This window comes from Schistocerca americana, chromosome X (genome assembly GCF_021461395.2).
Source record: "Schistocerca americana isolate TAMUIC-IGC-003095 chromosome X, iqSchAmer2.1, whole genome shotgun sequence".
In the NCBI taxonomy this organism is placed as follows: domain Eukaryota; kingdom Metazoa; phylum Arthropoda; class Insecta; order Orthoptera; family Acrididae; genus Schistocerca; species Schistocerca americana.
The window spans coordinates 863,163,637-863,183,034 of NC_060130.1; the positions used below are offsets into that span (position 1 = coordinate 863,163,637).

Below are 19,398 nucleotides of genomic sequence, written 5' to 3' on the forward strand. Positions count from 1 at the left end.
AAATTCAGATCACGGTAAGAAATGAGACTATGAACTGATTCAAAATAAATTTGCTGAATGTGAAATCTAGGCATCAGCTGTGTTAGGTATAGATGTACTAGCTATTAGTGATGTCTGAAAATTTGTGCCAGATTGGGATTCAACCCTGGATTTCCCACTTAGCATGAGCTGTCACGTTAACGACTTTGGTTATCTGTGCATGCCTCCTGGATCACCATAAGCTTCCATATGTCACACTGTCCACATCCTTATACCACAGTCCCCTACATTCAACACATAATGCTCACAGCTTTACTCTGTATTCCCACACCAGTGAGAATGAGACAATGAAGAATTGCGAATCATCTTGTGCCCACATGTGCAGTCTTATAATATTTGCTTGCATTTAGGAATGTAGACAGTGTGACTTGTGAAACTTTTGGTTGGTCTGGAAGGTGTGCATGGATAGCCAAAGTGACTGAGGCAGTCGCTCATCATAAACAGGAAAAATGGGTTCAAGCCCTGGTCCAGCTCAAATTTTCAGATGCCTCTAATAGGTAGTACATCTATATCTGACACAGTTAATGTCTAGGGATTTATATCCAGAAAATTTATTTCAAATTAGTTTTGGATGACTGTTAATTGTCATTAATTCCTGTTCATTCAGATATGAATGTAAAAAGACTATGAACTGATTTCAAAGACATTTTCATTTTTGGAAGATTTGATTTCCATACTAATGAAATATTTAGGGAAGTGAAATGCATTTAAGAATACGAAAACTGATGAAATGTTAAACGCTGAGCTTCCTTTCACATGGTAGATTGTAGTTCTCTCAGCATAAATAGCTAAATGATTAGGAGGAGGAGAAATTCCAGTCAGAACTTTACTCAGGAAGAATGGAGTGTTTCCTCATACACTAACAAAACAACTTACTCTATTCAGTTTGTCTAATGCTACATAAAAACTTGACCACACATATTTTTAAAAATACTTTTTGTAACTGTTATATTGTGTGAAGTAAGTTTTCTTTTTTCAGCAATATTTTATAACTAATGCAAATACTGTGTATGTCAACATACATTTTGTTACCTGCGCTAATTGCATCCTCTTGATGGCCTTCTCTGATAGGTCCACACCATTCTGCTTTGCTGCTTTTTGAATTATGACATTTGCATCACTTGCTCTTCCATTCACCATCAACCAACGTACTGACTCTGGCAGGATCCTGTAAGGATGTGATTATACAGTTCTTGTATATCAATTGCTTCTTCATTAACTGTCCTCTGAATATGAGGGTAAAGATACATTCTTGAGCAGAAGTTAATTGCAGATTATGCAGAAAAATGAAATATTTTACAGTAATATAATAATAATCTATGTACACATTCTGCAAACCACTGAAGTACATGACATAGGATGTTTAGCATGGTACAACATGTCTTGAATTCTTCCTGTTCCAACCTTGTATGGAGTATGGGAAGAATGACTACTTAAAAACCTATGTACATGCTGTAATTAGTCTAATCTGGTCTTCACAGTCTCTATGCAAATGATAAACATGAGATTTGTGAATATATTTACATTATTCACTTAATACTGTTTCTTGAAACTATGTAAATAGGTTTTTGCAGAATAATTGGTATCTTTTATTCCACAATATTACATAGTTCTCCTGTGTTGTTATGGAATTTTTGTCCCTTTTATACTTTTTACACAAAACCTTTTGTTCCATGACAACATGTGAGGATACCTCAGATGATGAAGTGATTTTATTTTTTACACCAGATGATGGAACTATAAGTGTTCTGAAACCAGTCATGTACACCATCAAAAAATTGTGAATTAAGCAACTGTCCTATGGTTTCTTCATTTTTCAAAATGAGCTTGTACTGTTGTGGCTGCCCCATAGAAATAACTCTTTGGAGGTCATTCTGTTCAAAATACCTCTCTACATTTGAGCTCAGAACATGTTTCATGATTCGTATAGATATCAAATGAGGTGGCACAGTTGTTAGAACACTGGACTCACATTTAGGAGGATGATGATTAAATCTAGGCCTGTCCATCCATATTTAGGTTTTTCATGATTTCCTTAAATCGCTCCAGGCAAATGCTGGTAAGGTCCCTTTAAAAGGACATGGCCAAATTCCTTCACCATCCTTGAAACATTCTGAGCTTGGGCTCTACCTCTAAATGGCCTCAATGTAAATGGAACATTAAACCCTAATCTTTCTGTCTTCCTCGTTATACATGAGTGTGGCTTGTGTTTACTTCAAATCACTGGACACAGTTTATAACTCAAGGAATGTGTGGTATATTATGGTTAAAATGGAAACTATATCACCTGAAAATTCTGTACAGAATCTGACAAGGGATTCCACTGGACACTGTAACCTTGTTCAGTTTTAGAGATTTTCAATTTATCTCAACACTTCATACATTAATATCTGTATCACTCATCTTTGCTGTAGTATGAAAAGTAAACCGGGGCAGTACTTTTGCATCCTCCTTAATAAAGGAATGTTTGAAAACTAAAGTCAACATTGTGAGACCTGAGTTTCTCCTGGCGTATACAACTTTCAAATAACTTCCGGGAATTCAGCCAGGTAACACTTTCAGCGACCGCCGATATTTCGGCTGGAGAACACACCGCCATTTTCAAGGCAAACTGCAACGCGGGGTGTTCTCCCACCTAAATATCGGCGGTCGCTGAAAGTGTTACCTGGCTGAATTCCCGGAAGTTATTTTAAAGTCAACATTGATGATTTTACTTTGCTACTCTAAATTTCAGTTCCTGTCACCCGTGAGTGTCTGGACTCTATCAAACTTTGGTGCCACTGACAGCCTCTACGTGTGACCTGATTCTTTTTGGTTTTGTGCAAGCTCTTTCATAAAGATTTAATAGTTGTTTCCAAGTTCATACATTGCCCTCTAAACAGTCAAACGTTTTTCATTTATACTATGGAGGGTCCCTCCCATCACAAAGTGTTCTACTAGGCACATGTCTATCCAATGCATGATTAATTATTTTTTAAACTTGAACCACATATCCTCTACATGTTCCCACCCAAAAATTAATGGTTTCAGTTCCTCTTTGAGATATAACACTTTTGCCTCGTTTTACAGCTTAGTGAACATGTCAATCATTCCACTTGTTTTAGGTACCATTTGTGCTTTATTAATCATTGTTGCTACAAGTGACTCTAACATATTTCCATCATGAGTGGTCTCCCAAATTACTTGTTTACAGAAAAGTATTAATATTGTTCCACAGGATGACTTTTAGTACCCACCACTTGGCTGGATGAGCTATACCAAAAAATAATCTCATGTGACATTATAGAATGAAAGCAAGAAAAGTATGCTAGCCTTTTTCATTTTTGTATCACCTACATCTGACAAAATTTGTGTTGCAAACATAAATTTGTTTAGGCACAATAGCAGTCCTCTGGTATGTTCCTCCCAGTTGAATTTAATATCAAGCTGAAAACCAAAGAATTTAAACTTGTGAACTTCCGCTATCTGCTTGTTATCATATTTTAGGCATATACTGGTGGGAAACCTTTTATACGTTTCGAACTGCATATGGTGTGTTTTCAGAGTTTAGTGACAAAGAATTATTTATTTATGTCCATCAAAATCTCATTAACTGATCTTTCTAAGATTGTACTAGATTTGGCATTTAATACACTGTTTGCGTCATCTGCAAACAAAAAAAAAAAGTGACATCTGGTAACCTTACGGATGAAAGGTATTGACATACACAATAAAACGTAAGGGCCCTAAGATGGAACATTGTGGGACACCACATGTAATTAGTTCCTAGTTGGATGATGTCTGATAGTTTAATACACATCTTTTTCCTATTGGTAACCTTTGTTTCCTGACAGGGATATAGCATTTTAACCATTTTGCAGCATTTTCTGTTACAGATTAGATTAGATTAGATTAGATTAATACTTGTTCCATAGATCATGAATGCGACACTTCGTAATGATGTGGAACATGTCAGGTTAATAAAAGATGTCTGTACAAGATATTACATTACACAAAATATTGCATGACACTAATGTTTTAGTTGTTGTTGCTGTTTTTCCCCCCTTAATTTATATCTAAAAATTGATTAGAAGGAGTTGTCATCTAGAAATTCTTTTAATTTATTTTTAAATGTTACTTGGCTATCTGTCAGGCTTTTGTTGCTGTTTGGTAGGTGGCCAAAGACTTTTGTGGCAGCATAATTTACCACTTTCTGTGCCAAAGTCAGATTTAACCCTGCATAGTGAAGATCATCCTTCCTCCTGGTGTTATAGCTATGCACACTGCTATTACTTTTGAACTGGGTTGGATTATTAACAACAAATTTCATAAGTGAATATATACTCTGTGAGGTTACTGTGAGGATCCGTAGATCCTTAAATAGATGTCTGCAGGATGACCGTGGGTGGGCTCCAGCAATTATTATGATTACACGCCATTGAGCAATGAATACTTTCTACTTAATGATGAATTAACCCAGAATATGATGCCTTACGAAAGCAGTGAATGAAAGTAGGCATAGTAAGCTAAATTACTGAGACTCTTATCACCAAAATTTGCAATAACCCTAATAGCATATGTAGCTGAACTCAGACGTTTTGGGGACTGATGACCTTAGCTGTTTAGTCCCCCTTAAACATCCCAACAACCACCACCACCATCAGACGTTTCAGCAGACCATCAATGTGTTGCTTCCAGTTTAACCTCTCATCAATGTACATGTTGTGACTTGGCAAGACAGCCAAGTCACTATGAAAGGAAGCCGAAAGGCACGCGTTTAAGCTCACGCAGGCTGGCGTGAGGTCTGGAACAGGTCAAGGTCCTATAGTAGCAAAAATAGTACGTGATTTCTGGAATACTTAACTTTAATCCATAATTGGTGAACATCGGTCTGACGGTATATGCATCACAAGATAAATAGCAAATGATAATGGCGCCTTGCTAGATCGTAGCAAATGACGTAGCTGAAGGCTATGCTAACTATCGTCTCGGCAAATGAGAGCATAATTTGTCAGTGAACCATCGCTAGCAAAGTCGGCTGTACAACTGGGGCGAGTGCTAGGAAGTCTCTCTAGACATGCCGTGTGGTGGCGCTCGGTCTGCAATCACTGACAGTGGCGACACGCGGGTCCGACGTATACTAACGGACCGCGGCCAATTTAAAGACTACCACCTAGCAAGTGTGGTGTCTGGTGGTGACACCACAGTACACACCTAAAATTTTTGAAAATTCTACCTTAGCTACAGACTTCTGTTCAAAGTCTATATTTATTACTGGAGTTGCGCCATTTGCTGTACAGAACTGTATGCACTGTGTTTTATCAAAATTTAAAGAGAGTCTGTTTGCTGAGAACCACTTAATAATTTTGTGAAAAACATCATTTACAATTACACCACTTAGTTCTTGGTTTTTGGATGTTATTACTATACTTGTATCATCAGCAAAAAGAACTAACTTTGCATCTTCATCGATGTGGAATGGTAAGTAATATCAAGAACAGTAAAGGACCTAAGACCGAACCCTGTGGGACCCCGTACTTGATAGTCCCCCCAGTTTGAGGAATCAGCTGTTGTTTTAACATTACATGAACCACTTATTTCAACTTTCTGCATTCTTCCAGTTAAGTATGAATTAAACCATTTGTGCACTGCCCCACTCAAACCATAATGATTTAGCTTATCTAAAAGAATTCCATGATTTACACAATCAAAGGCCTTTGAGAGATCACAAAAAATACCAATGGGTGATGTCCGGTTATTCAGAGCATTTAATATTTGATCAGTGAAAGTGTATATAGCATTTTCTGTTGAAAAGCCTTTCTGAAAATCAAACTGACATTTTGTTAGTACTTTATTTTTACAAATATGGGAGGCTACTCTCGAATACATTACTTTCTCAAAAACTGTTGATAGAGCTGTCAGAAGAGAGATTGGGCGGTAGTTGTTGACATCCGACATATCCCCCTTTTTATGCAACTTGATATTCTAATTGACTTACAAAAACAGTGTCATTTACACAGTCAAATGTCTTCGATACATCAAAAATATACTAGTAGCTTGTAATGTACTGTCTAATGAATTAAGTACATTCTTGCTGTATGTGTAGAATACTTTATCAATACCAGAACCCTTAGAAATCCAAACTATGAATTTGACAATACATTATTTGTTGTCAGATAATTAAGATGCTGATTGTATGTTACCTTTCCTAAAATTTCATGGTATTTCATCTCCTTTCTTAAGCATAAGTTTAACTACAGCATGTTTCAGCCATTCAGGAAACATTCCACCAATAAATTACTGGTTACACGTATAATTTAAAATGTTAGTAAACTCAACAGTACACCCTTTAATTAATTTTGTTGATATGTCTTAACCATGAGAATTTTTTTATTTTGAAGATTTTATGGTAGACATTAGTTCTACTGGTACAGTGAGGGCCATATCTTACTGAAGTTATTTATAATGACTGATCTAAGATATTCCATGGCAGCATCTATTGAACCTGACAACCCCATCTTTTCAGGATTAGTTATGAAATGCTTGTTAAAAAGTTGTTCACTACAGTACACACCTATTATCAATGTATCAATTAATATTAATATATCTGTTCATCACCTCTGGTTGTGACAGTATCTTCCTGCACTATATGCATTATTGTATATATTTTGTTATTTTATGTGACTATCTTTCTCTTGTAATGCATTTGATTTGGTGTTCATATTGCTGTCTTTAATATTTTGCAGTATGTTTTGTAATTAGATACACCATCAACAGCAGAGCTGTTTCTTAGTAACAGGTAGTTTCTTTTTGTCATACAAGATACCTTTATTCTTCGAGCAATGTGTGGACACTTTGTGGACTTTGTTCAAATCTGGTGTAGGTTTAGGAAAAACAGTTTTAAAATAAAGACATTGTTAAAAAAGTGTTGTACTCTTCAGTTGTGTGATTAGCAGTGTATACATCACCCCAGTTCATGTCTTTGAGGAGTTTCCTAAAATAATCAATTTTTGGCTTACAGGCTTCCCTCTTGAATTCTTATTTAGTGGATTTTATATCCTATTCAGTATCAACATTTAATGAAACAGACTGGATGTCACAGTTGTAGAGGCCATCAACAATTGGTTTTGTAATATAATTTTGTTTATTAGACCTCTGTGTAAAATATTTTCATTGGCTGTTTTTGAGCAATTAGCTATTCTAGTTGGGAAGTTTGCAGTAGGAATTAGGTTGACTGATAGTGTTACTGGAAGAGTTCTCAAGAAAATTTGCATTAAAATTGCCAGCAACCTTTATTTCTATGTTTTTCAGTGTTAAATTGGCCAGCAGAGCTTCAGAGTGCTTTATGAACATATTTAATCACCTACAGGTGCTCAGTATAGACTTACTATCATGATGGACTTATTAAGAAATTCTGTTTTTGTTGTACAGGCTCTACCCAGAATTTAAGAATATCTGTGTTCTTAAATTTATGACAATTCTTAATGAATGTGGCAACTCCTCCTTTCTCCATTTCAGGTCTACAAAAATTGAGACACTAACCTAGATCCAGTAGCACTTAGCATATATATAACAGTGGTCACATAATGCTCAGAGAGACAGATTATGGCAACTGGGTTTGATGACTCCAATTCATCAATATAGATTAGATTAGATTAGATTAGATTAATACTAGTTCCATGGATCATGAATACGATATTTCGTAATGATGTGGAACGAGTCGAATTTTCCAATACATGACATAATTAGGTTAATTTAACAACATACTTAAGTTAATATAACAACTTTATTTTTTGTGTTTTTTTGTTTTTCTTTATTTTTTTATTTTTTTTATTTTTTTTATATTTTTGTTTTTTTTTCTTTTTTTCTTAATTTATATCTAAAAATTCCTCTATGGAGTAGAAGGAGTTGTCATTCAGAAATTCTTTTAATTTCTTCTTAAATACTTGTTGGTTATCTGTCAGACTTTTGATACTATTTGGTAAGTGACCAAATACTTTAGTGCCAGTATAATTCACCCCTTTCTGTGCCAAAGTTAGATTTAATCTTGAATAGTGAAGGTCGTCCTTTCTCCTAGTATTGTAGTTATGCACACTGCTATTACTTTTGAATTGGGTTTGGTTGTTAATAACAAATTTCATAAGAGAGTATATATACTGAGAAGCTACTGTGAATATCCCTAGATCCTTAAATAAATGTCTGCAGGATGATCTTGGGTGGACTCCAGCTATTATTCTGATTACACGCTTTTGTGCAATAAATACTTTATTCCTCAGTGATGAATTACCCCAAAATATGATGCCATATGAAAGCAATGAGTGAAAATAGGCGTAGTAAGCTAATTTACTAAGATGTTTATCACCAAAATTTGCAATGACCCTTATTGCATACGTAGCTGAACTCAAACGTTTCAGCAGATCATCAATGTGTTTCTTCCAATTTAATCTCTCATCAATGGACATACCTAAAAATTTGGAATATTCTACCTTAGCTATATGCTTCTGATTAAGGTCTATATTTATTAATGGCGTCATACCATTCACTGTACGGAACTGTATGTACTGTGTCTTATCAAAATTCAGTGAGAGTCCATTTACAAGGAACCACTTAGTAATTTTCTGAAAGACAGTATTGACAATTTCATCAGTTAATTCTTGTTTCTCAGGTGTGATTACTATACTTGTATCATCAGCGAAGAGAACTAACTTTGCCTCTTCATGAATATAGAATGGCTAGTCATTAATATATAATAAGAACAACAAAGGACCCAAGACTGACCCTTGTGGAACCCCATTCTTGATAGTTCCCCAGTTTGAGGAATGTGCTGATCTTTGCATGTTACGAGAACTACTTATTTCAACTTTCTGCACTCTTCCAGTTAGGTACGAATTAAACCATTTGTGCACTGTCCCACTCATGCCACAATACTTGAGCTTGTCTAGTAGAATTTCATGATTTACACAATCAAAAGCCTTTGAGAGATCACAAAAAATCCCAATGGGTGGTGTTCGGTTATTCAGATCATTCAAAATTTGACTGGTGAAAGCATATATGGCATTTTCTGTTGAAAAACCCTTCTGGAAACCAAACTGACATTTTGTTAGTACTTCATTTTTACAGATATGTGAAGCTACTCTTGAATACATTACTTTCTCAAAAATTTTGGATAAAGCTGTTAGAAGGGAGATTGGACGGTAATTGTTGACATCAGACCTATCCCCCTTTTTATGCAAAGGTATAACAATAGCATATTTCAGTCTATCAGGGAAAATGCCCTGTTCCAGAGAGCTATTACACAGGTGGCTGAGAATCTTACTTATCTGTTGAGAACAAGCTTTTAGTATTTTGCTGGAAATGCCATCAATTCCATGTGAGTTTTTGCTTTTAAGCAAGTTTATTATTTTCCTAATTTCAGAGGGAGAAGTGGGTGAGATTTCAATTGTATCAAATTGCATAGGTATGGCCTCTTCCATTAACAGCCTAGCATCTTCTAATGAACACCTGGATCCTACTATATCCACAACATTTAGAAAATGATTATTAAAAATATTTTCAACTTCTGACTTTTTGTTCGTAAAGTTTTCATTCAATTTGATGGTAATACTGTCTTCCTGTGCTCTTGGTTGACCTGTTTCTCTTTTAATAATATTCCAAATTGTTTTAATTTTATTATCAGAGTTGCTGATTTCAGACATGATACACATACTCCTGGATTTTTTAATAACTTTTCTTAATATAACACAGTAGTTTTTATAATTTTTGATAGTTTCTGGGTCACTACTCTTTCTTGCTGTCAGATACATTTCCCTTTTCCGGTTACAAGATATTTTTATACCCTTAGTAAGCCATGGTTTGTTACAAGGTTTCTTACGAGTATATTTAACTATTTTCTTGGGGAAGCAGTTTTCAAATGCATTTACAAAAATGTCATGAAATAAATTATATTTTAAATTGGCATCAGGTTCACGGTACACCTCATCCCAGTCTAACTGCTGTAGGCTTTCCCTGAAATTTGCAATTGTTAAATTGTTGACTGAACATACTACTTTGAAGGACTGTTTAGTATTGCTGAATGGAGCTATGTCATATATTGTAACTAGCTGTGCACCATGATCAGAAAGACCATTCTCAACAGGCTGAGCATTTATCTGGTTAAACTTATCTTGGTCTATAAAGAAGTTATCTATCAGTGAGCTGCTATCCTTTACCACCCGAGTAGGAAAATCAATAACGGGTGTCAAATTGAAAGAACCAAGTAATACTTCAAGGTCATTTTTCCTATTACCCTCTTTCAGAGAATCTACATTGAAGTCCCCACAAATAATAATTTGCTTCCCCCTGTCTGACAGATAGCACAACAAGGAGTCCAAATTTTTCAGAAATAGATGAAAATTTCCTGATGGGGACCTATATACAGTTACAATTATAAATGTGCCTTTATTTAATTTAAGCTCACAGGCACATGCTTTGATATGTTTCTCTACACAAAACATTTTTGTTTCTATACTTTTTGCACAATGATAACTTTTGACATATATGGCAACTCCTCCTTTCTCCATATTTTCTCTCATTACATGTGCAGAGAGCTTATAACCACTTACATCTACCTTATCCATATCAGTAACAATGTGATGCTCAGACAGGCATAGTATATCTATTTCATTCTCAGCTTCTAAATCTTCCAAACAAACCAGAAGCTCATCTACTTTATTCTTTAAACTCCCAATATTTTGATGAAATATACTTACATTATTTTTAATTACACTTTTATGAGAACCTTTCCTTATTCTAACATTTGCAGTACTCTCCTGTCTGAGTTTCTCATTGTGCTTAGGCCTAGTTCCTATACCAGTGGTCACATGGTGTTCAGAGAGGCAGATTATGTCAATTGGGTTGGGTGACTTTAGTTCATCAATGCAATTACCTAGGACTGAGATACAACTTGGTGGAGATAAAATTTCTGGTGATTGGTGAAAATTTATAATTGATAGCTGTGATTGGTGATCCAATGTGCTAGAATTGTGCTGTTGAATTTCTTTCCTAAACTGAAGATAAGTAACTATAGATAAGTAGTTCATTAATTATACTTCTTAGTCTTTCAGTATTTTGAAGCAATAATGGTAGCTGACATTTTACACTGACAGACATAAAATTGAGTGGAAATAAAATTTCTGCTGATTGCTGAAAGTTTTTAACCAGATGCTGTTTGTGTTGACGCAATATGCCAGACTTAATGTTGTTCGGTTTCTTTCTCAAACTGAAGATTTTTATCAATAATAACACTCGGGTTCTTTCTGTCCTCCCTACCCTAAAGAAGGTGCTGTTCTGAATCTTGTACCCACCGATATTTTACCATTCATGACAGTGCCTTCTCTCCAACCCCTCCCCCCTCCTTAACTTTTTTTCCATTTGTTTGCCAATTTACCCTTTCCTTTCCTGCTGAGATGAAGACCATGCCTAATACAAGATCTATGCCGATATATGACCCTGCACCTGATATAAGTAGCCATTCCAACTCCAAATTATTTCTCCTGACAGACAAGTTCAAAGGAGGTTGGTCATGGGTTCTCGGTAAAACTACAAGATAAACATTGGTACGTCTTGATGTTGGCATCACACACTATATTATACCCAGGATCTCTGTCAATAGTATTGCCCTGACTACCAATTATTACCACAATGTCTTCCTTGGTGAAGTCTTTACAAAGTGATATTAGCATTGAAAAGAGAGAGAGAGAGAGAGAGAGAGGGAGAGAAAGAGTGGGCTGGTACTCTGATTCTAGTTTATCCTGCAATAGTTGGCCCTCTAGCATGAGAATTACCTAATGGCAAAACTTTCTTTCCTGTTACTGACTTCGCTACATTTTTACTTTTCAGTTTATTTCTGAAAGTTTGTTGAACACTGTCTATACCTACATCTGCAAGTATAAAATAGTAATGTATTTAGGAGATGAAAACAGTAGTTCCAGTAGCTTAAAATCCATTAGTTACATTATCATGGTCATAAAACCCTGTGAAAGGATAACACTAACTTGCTGTTATAGTAATATAATAAAGGACTGTTGTAACAGCAATTATAACAGTATGCTGTTGCACTCTGAAATCAGAAACACCAACTTACATAAACAGAACAGTAACACTAGCGGCACACGAGCCATGTTTATGTAGGAAAACAAAGCAATAAAGGTAGTTACAGACATTGCAAATACAGAACTGTGTCAGCCACAGTTAACATATCTAAATATATTAACATTTTCTTCCCTACAAAATAAACTGTATTTCCTTTCAGTGAAAGGTGGCTAGAGAATTACTGTGTGGAAAGACTGTCCATAATCACAAAACACTGAATTAAACAACATAGATTTAGAATACACTATTTCTGTCAAAATAGAAACAAGTATAACAGTGTGAAGCATTACAAAAACTGTAAGACTCACAATGAGAGACTTAGGCCTACTCTGTGATGTTCTGAGATGATCTTTTGTTTTCTTGTGAAAACAATTACAAAAGCATTTCAAAAGACAGTTACCAGTTTTGACCAGCAAGTGGTTATTACACTACTTACTGGTAACTACTATTTGAAATGCTTTTGTAATATTTTAGTACAAAAATAAAACACCATCTCAAAACAGCACAGGGAAAGTTTATCATATGAGTCATATAGTTTTTGTAAGGCCTCATACCATTATACTTGAATCTACAGTGGGAAGAAGCCCTAATAACTGGTACAATAGAAACTACCCTCTGCCATACACTTCACAGATGTTTATAGAGTAGGAATGTAGATACAAATGAGAACTGTAAAACAGCGAGAATCGTTATAAAACCTATAAAATTTATGATAATTTATGAGCCTGTATCCTGCTACTAGTGCATTTGTGTGTGTGTGTGTGTGTGTGTGTGTGTGTGTGTGTGTTTCACTCTCTCTCTCCCTCACTATGCTCTTTTAGTCTGTACTGCGCACATCAATTGTTCTGTGTATCATCTATTTTGCACCTTCTGTATGATTCTCAATTCCGTCTGGGGTCAGTTGCCTCACAACAGCCACTGCCAGTCCCAAGCCTGGATAAAGGAGGAGGGTTGGGCATTGGGCTAACAACCCAATCCTGTAAAAAACTCTTTGTTATGAAGCACAAACTTCCCTCAGACATGGCTGGATACAACGGAATACAAAAACTGCAAAGGAAAAATTGTATACAATTTAGAAATTTTAATTTTGGATCTTGGAATGTTCAGAGCCTGTATAGACCAGGAACCATTCACACTACGGTCTCAGAAATTAACCGATATAAACTGGACCTGGTGGCAGTACAAGAGACAAGATGGCTAGGAGAGGGAACTGACAAATAGGATGGATACACACTATTCTATGGCAGATGTGCAGATAAACACAAATTCAGCACTGGTTTTGTAATACACAACAAAGCAGCAAATACAGTTAAAGAATTCAAAGCCATTCACAAGAGAATATCCTACATAGTACTTGGAAACCAAGTGTCAGACATCACATTCATCAATGTTCATGCCCTGACTGAGGATAAAACAGATGAGGAAAAGGAAGAGTTCTATGACCAACTAGAACAAACTATTGAGAGCACACCAACTAGAAATATCAGATTTTAATGGAAAAGCAGGAAAACAGGAATTCTACATACCAATTATAGGAAGGCACAGTTTGCATGATGAGACCAATGAGAATGGTCAGAGGATGATGAACTTAGCTATCACAAAGAACCTGAGAGTAAGTTCGACTTACTTCGAACTCAAGAGAATACATAAGGGAAAATGGTGCTCACCGGATGGAAGAACCACCAACCACATAGATCACATCTTGGTGGACCAGCACTATAGCCATAGAGTCATGGACATTAGGTCATTTAGAGGAGCTGTCTGTGTGTCAGACCACTTCCTCATTGTGTGCAGGCTTAAACTTATGTTCACAAGCATGCATAAGAAGGAGACACTAGAACCTGATCTGAATGTTGAGAAACTATGAGGAAGTGCCACTAAAGAACAATATGCTATAGAAATCAAAAACTGTTTTGAGGTCCTGGAGACCCTGGAAGCAAGAGAGAACGTGGAGGAGTAGTGGAAATAAATAAAGCCCACAGTACTAAGTGTAGCAGAGGATATATTGGGAAAAAAGAAGATAATAAAGAAGAGGAAATTGCTCAACGAGACATGCCAGAAGGCTACAGAAAAGAGAAGGAAGGTGAGGGAGAAGTGGGTAGCTGACAGAGGGAATGAGCAGAAAAGGGAACATTTTATCAATGTCAGAAGGAAGACAAAGCAAATCCTAAGAGCAGAGAAGAGAATATATGTAACTAATTTGCTAGAACAAGTTGAGGCAGAGAGCCAAAACAGGAATTCAAGGCAATTCTTCCAGTACATAAAAAATTGGAAACATGAATTTCAGAGCCCAACATTTTTCATTAGAGATAAGAACACCAACTCGATAAATGACAAGGAAAGAATTGTAGAAGATGGAAAGAATACTTCTCAGAACTGCTGAATTGCCCAGACCCAGATGAGATGTTACCTGCAGACACTATGGAGGAAAGGAAAGATGAAGAAGAATGAGAAACTAGTGAAGAAGACATGGAGATCACAATCAAAGGACTCAGAAACAACAAAGCCCCAGGGGAGGACAGAATAATATCAGAATTAATCAAGGAGGGAGGTGGGAGCTTACACTTAGATATATATAAACTGATCCAGTTGATATGGGAGAAGGAGACACTGCCAGAAGATTGGAAATTGGCTATAATATGCCCAATATACAAGAAGGGAAGCAAAATGGAATGTGGTAACTACAGAGGAATCAGCTTGTTGAATGTAATGTATAAGGTACTATCCATCATTATCCTCAGAAAATTGTAACCATTCATAGAGAACAATATACAGGAGTACCAAGCTGGCTTTCGACAAAACCGATTGACAATAGATCACATTTTGACACTAAGACAATGGTTGAAAAACACTGAGAATATGATAAAGATATCTATAACCTGTTTGTCAATTTTCAGCATGCATATGACAGCATCCATAAGAATAGCCTATACAATGCAATGTGTGACTTCAGAATCCCTGAGAAGCTAATGAGAATGGTGCAAGCTTGTGTGGAAGGGTCAAAGACAGCAGTACGTTTCCGAGGAGCCACATCAGAAACATTTGAGATTGAGACAGGCCTCAGACAAGGGGATGCTCTCTCATGCATTCTGTTCAATTTCGTCTTAGAGAAAGTAATAAAAGAGTGTAGGCAACAGGAGTGGGCTGGAGTACAGATATACGGTAACTTCAGTTGTCTCGCATATGCAGATGACATAGCACTACTAAGTGAATCAAAGCATGAGTTGAAAGGAATGTACCAGAAAAAGGACAATTATGCACAGAAGGTAGGGCTCAATGTGAATCAAGAGAAAACAGTGTTCATTCAGTTAGGAAGAAGGCAAGAGCAGGAAGAATTTCTTGAAATCAATGGGAAGAGGTTCAAGCAACTACACCAGTTCAAATACTTGGGATCATGGTTTACCACAGACAACAACATAAAAATGCATATAAAGGAAAGAATAGCAGCAGGAATGAACTGCATGCATTCCATCAGAGAGATGCTCAGTTCTAAATTGATCTCAGTGAACACTAAGATGAAAATCTACAACACAGTGATAGGCCCAGCAATAATGTACAGTTCAGAAACATGGAGCATGACTAATCGAGGAAAGGAAAACTATTAATATTTGAAAGAAGAGTAATGAGGAAGATATGAGGACCAGTTTTAGATAACGGAGAATGGAGGAGGAGGAAAAACAAGGAAATCTACCTTCTGACACAACAACCACCTATCCTACAGAAGATAAAGAGCAAAACAATACAATGGGTGGGCCACATAGCCTGTATGCCATGTGGAAGGCAGATGAAGATGGCACTATAGGGAAAACCAAACACCCCATTGGATGAACAAGGCAGTGCTGGATGGCCGACCTGGCGAAGGACCTAGCAGCCCTGGGGATTGAAGACACCTGGAGTAACCAGGCACGAAACAGGCAGGAATGGAAGCATTTTGTGGATGCAGCACGTGGTCTCCAGGGCCTGTGATCACTGGATATCTATCTATCTGTATGATTCTATTGTCTTGTCACATGTGGATTCACGAGAGGCTTATTTCCATTTTTACAACCCTTTTACCACTGAACAGTGCAAATGATTCCATTAGTTAAAGCACACATCAGTGCTATTAAAAAAAATTTCATCATATTGTCTCTGTTAAAGAACTAGCTGACAAATGCTCTTTTAATGCTGTGTTTAGTTATATTTCAGTGTTTCATAGAAGTTACTGTTGAAAGTAAATATGTCATATATGTAAAGTGAATGGAAATAAGAAGTTCAACCAAACCTTCAAATTATTGTTAAGTTTTTATGTAAAATACTAATCCTTTTACATTTGCTTATTTATTTATATTTATTTAGTAGTGTTAGTAGTAGTAATAGTAGTAGTAATAGTATGTATATGATTTAGACCTGTCAGTAGTGTAACCTCACAAACAAATAAATTGTGTATACACAATTTTTTTGAAAAGTATTTGTTTCTAGTTGCTATGCCTGACGAAGAAAACAGTCATATCGATACCAATATTGACAATGGCAGTTTTATTAGTAGTAGCAGCAGTGATGCACCACTGTTTGGATATGGTCATGTTTCTGATCAAGACAGAGATTATAATCCTTCCAATAATGAGCATCATACCACTAAGCCTTCCTCAGGAAAGTTATATTTTTAACGTTTTATAAATCTGAAGCTGAGTAACTCAGGCTTTTTTTTGTGTTTATTTTTTCAATAACATTTAAAATAAAAACTGTCTTTCTATTTTGAATTTACAAAAAATTTGATTTGATATACATTATTTTTAGGTAACACAGAAGAATAAGAAGGAGAAGAAGAACGTGGTTAAACTGAACACTTGCTGGCCCCTGAACCTCATCCCAGGAAAGAAAGTCTAATAAGAGAGCAAACCTGGGGAACACAGGACAGGCTTATGTTGATCATAATATGAAGCTACATGAAGCTAAAAATTTTTGTGACTACAATTGTCAGTGTAGGTACAAATGTAATGATAATATTCCCATGAGCAAAGGGAAGTAGTAGTTAGAGAATATTGGAATCTGGTAGCTGGAAACTTCAGACATCATTCTTAAGTGATACCTTAGACAGCCTGTGTTGGGAAGAAAACTACAGCTGTCACCCACAAAGATATATCATGTATTATTAATTTGAAAGGTTTTTGACTGTGCAAAATCGTTTTTCCTGTTTTTAAATGCTTGACATATCTAACTTATCTTACTGGCTGAAAGCTACATTTGTGACAGTCTTTTTCTGTGCCCATCTGCAAATGGCAAGGAACTGGCTCACTGAAAATAGGAGACTGGACTATAATGTATGGAGATTGTGGTCAATGCCATGAATTTCGAACTGGATTCTACATTCATAAATCAGTAAATGACTCAATAAAGGAATTCAAACATGTCAATAATCGAATACCATACACAACAGTTCAGACTCAGTGGTTAGATATTACATTTCTATATGCACATGCACCCACAAAAGATGAGGATAATGACTTATAGAGTCAATTGGACAACATGTACAACTTAGTAAATAGATAGAATATAAAAGTAGTGTCTGGAGATTTTAATGCCAATGCAGGAAGGAAGGAAATTCACAAACCAACCACTGGCAGTTTCAGCTTACATGAGAAAAGTCTGGATAATGGGGTTTGACTTATAAACTGTGCAATAAGAAATTATCTCATGATAAGCGTCACAGAATTTCAACACAAACACATCCACTTAGAGACATGGATATCACCAGATGGAAAAGCAGTGAATCAGATTGACCATGTGGCTATTCAAAAAAGATTCCAGAACAGTATTAAAGATATTAGAACCTATAAGGATGCTGACTGTGACACAGACCGTATGTTAACCATATCAAAAATGAAAATAAAATTAAAAAGAAAAATAAATGGAAATAGAGCAGAAACTACTAGATATAACTTAGGAAATCTGGCTGAAGAATCTACGAAAGAAAACTTTACCAAAGAAATGGAAAGCAACCAAACAAAAACTAAACTGTCCAACAGAGAACAACAAGATGTTGAAAACAGATGGAGACACCTGAGGAACAGTGTTCAGGAAGTATCTTCCAATGTTATACAATCAAGAAAATGACCTAACAAAATTTGATTTAACAAAATGTGCCAAGAAAAAGTTCTGGAGAGAAGAAAAGTGAGAAAAGTGTGGATTACAGAAACAAACAATATGACACTGAAGGAAAGATACTACAAAATCTGCCGGGAACCACTATGAACCTTAAGATAAGAGAAAAGGGAATACTACAACAATATGATAAAAAAGCAGAGGATTATTTCAAGCACCACAGTGCAAGGCAGATGTATCAAGATATTTAAAAAAACTTTGGGTAAATTTACTAAAAGAGAATGGTTTATTAAGGACCAGTATGGTAAAATACTGACCAACAAGTGACATGGAAAAAAGATGGAAGATGTACTTTTCACAATTATTCAACTACAGTGATCCACAGTCTTACTTTAAATTTTAAGAACCTGATACAGCCAATGTACAAGTTACCACCCCATCAGTAAATGAAATACAACAAGCCATAAAGAAATTAAAGAGTAACAAGGCTTGTGGTGAAGACGAGATATGATGATGAAGTCTCATACTCCTTGACAGAGCGTAGGGGGTGATGCAGGAGACCCGCACCTCTGTACTAGGCAAGGTCCTAGAGGAGGTGGTTTGCCATTGCCTTCCCCTGACCGTAATAGGGATGAATGATGATGATGATAATGAAGATGACACAACACCCAGTCATCTTGAGACAGGTGAAAATACCTGACCCCACCGGGAATCGAACCTAGGACCCTGTGCTGCAGAGTTGTCTTGCGGTAGCATTCTCGCTTCTCGTGCATGGGGTCCTGGGTTCGATTCCCGGTGGGGTCAGGAATTTTCCCTGCCTCGAGATGACTGGGTGTTGTTGTGTCATTTTCATCATCATTCATCCTCATTATGGTCAGAGGAAGGCGATGGCAACCCACCTCTGCTAGGACCTTGCCTAGTATGGTGGTGCAGGTCTCCCGCATCATCCCCTATGCTCCTCTGAGTATGGGACCTCATCATCATCTCATCATTGACCAGATATAAGCTGCATTATTAACGAATGAAGGACCACAACTAGAAGTAGAACTTCAATCTTTAATACAAACAATGTGGAAGACAGAAACCATATCTGCAGACTGGAAAACCACAATAATATGCCCTCTATTTAAAAAGAATGATTCCCTTGTGTGTGAAAGCTATAGAGGA

The 19,398-nt window shown here is 36.3% G+C and overlaps 1 protein-coding gene across 3 annotated transcripts in view; it reads right to left on the minus strand.

Moving 5' to 3' along the window:
• Positions 1–19,398, minus strand: part of LOC124555521 (organic cation transporter protein-like) — a 241,744-nt gene that overhangs the window by 32,378 nt on the left and 189,968 nt on the right. For all 3 annotated transcript variants that reach the window (XM_047129472.1, XM_047129473.1, XM_047129471.1), the window contains exon 7: positions 1,072–1,207. In XM_047129472.1, the coding sequence (XP_046985428.1) occupies positions 1,072–1,207 (136 nt within the window). The remainder of the gene's footprint in view (positions 1–1,071; positions 1,208–19,398) is intronic.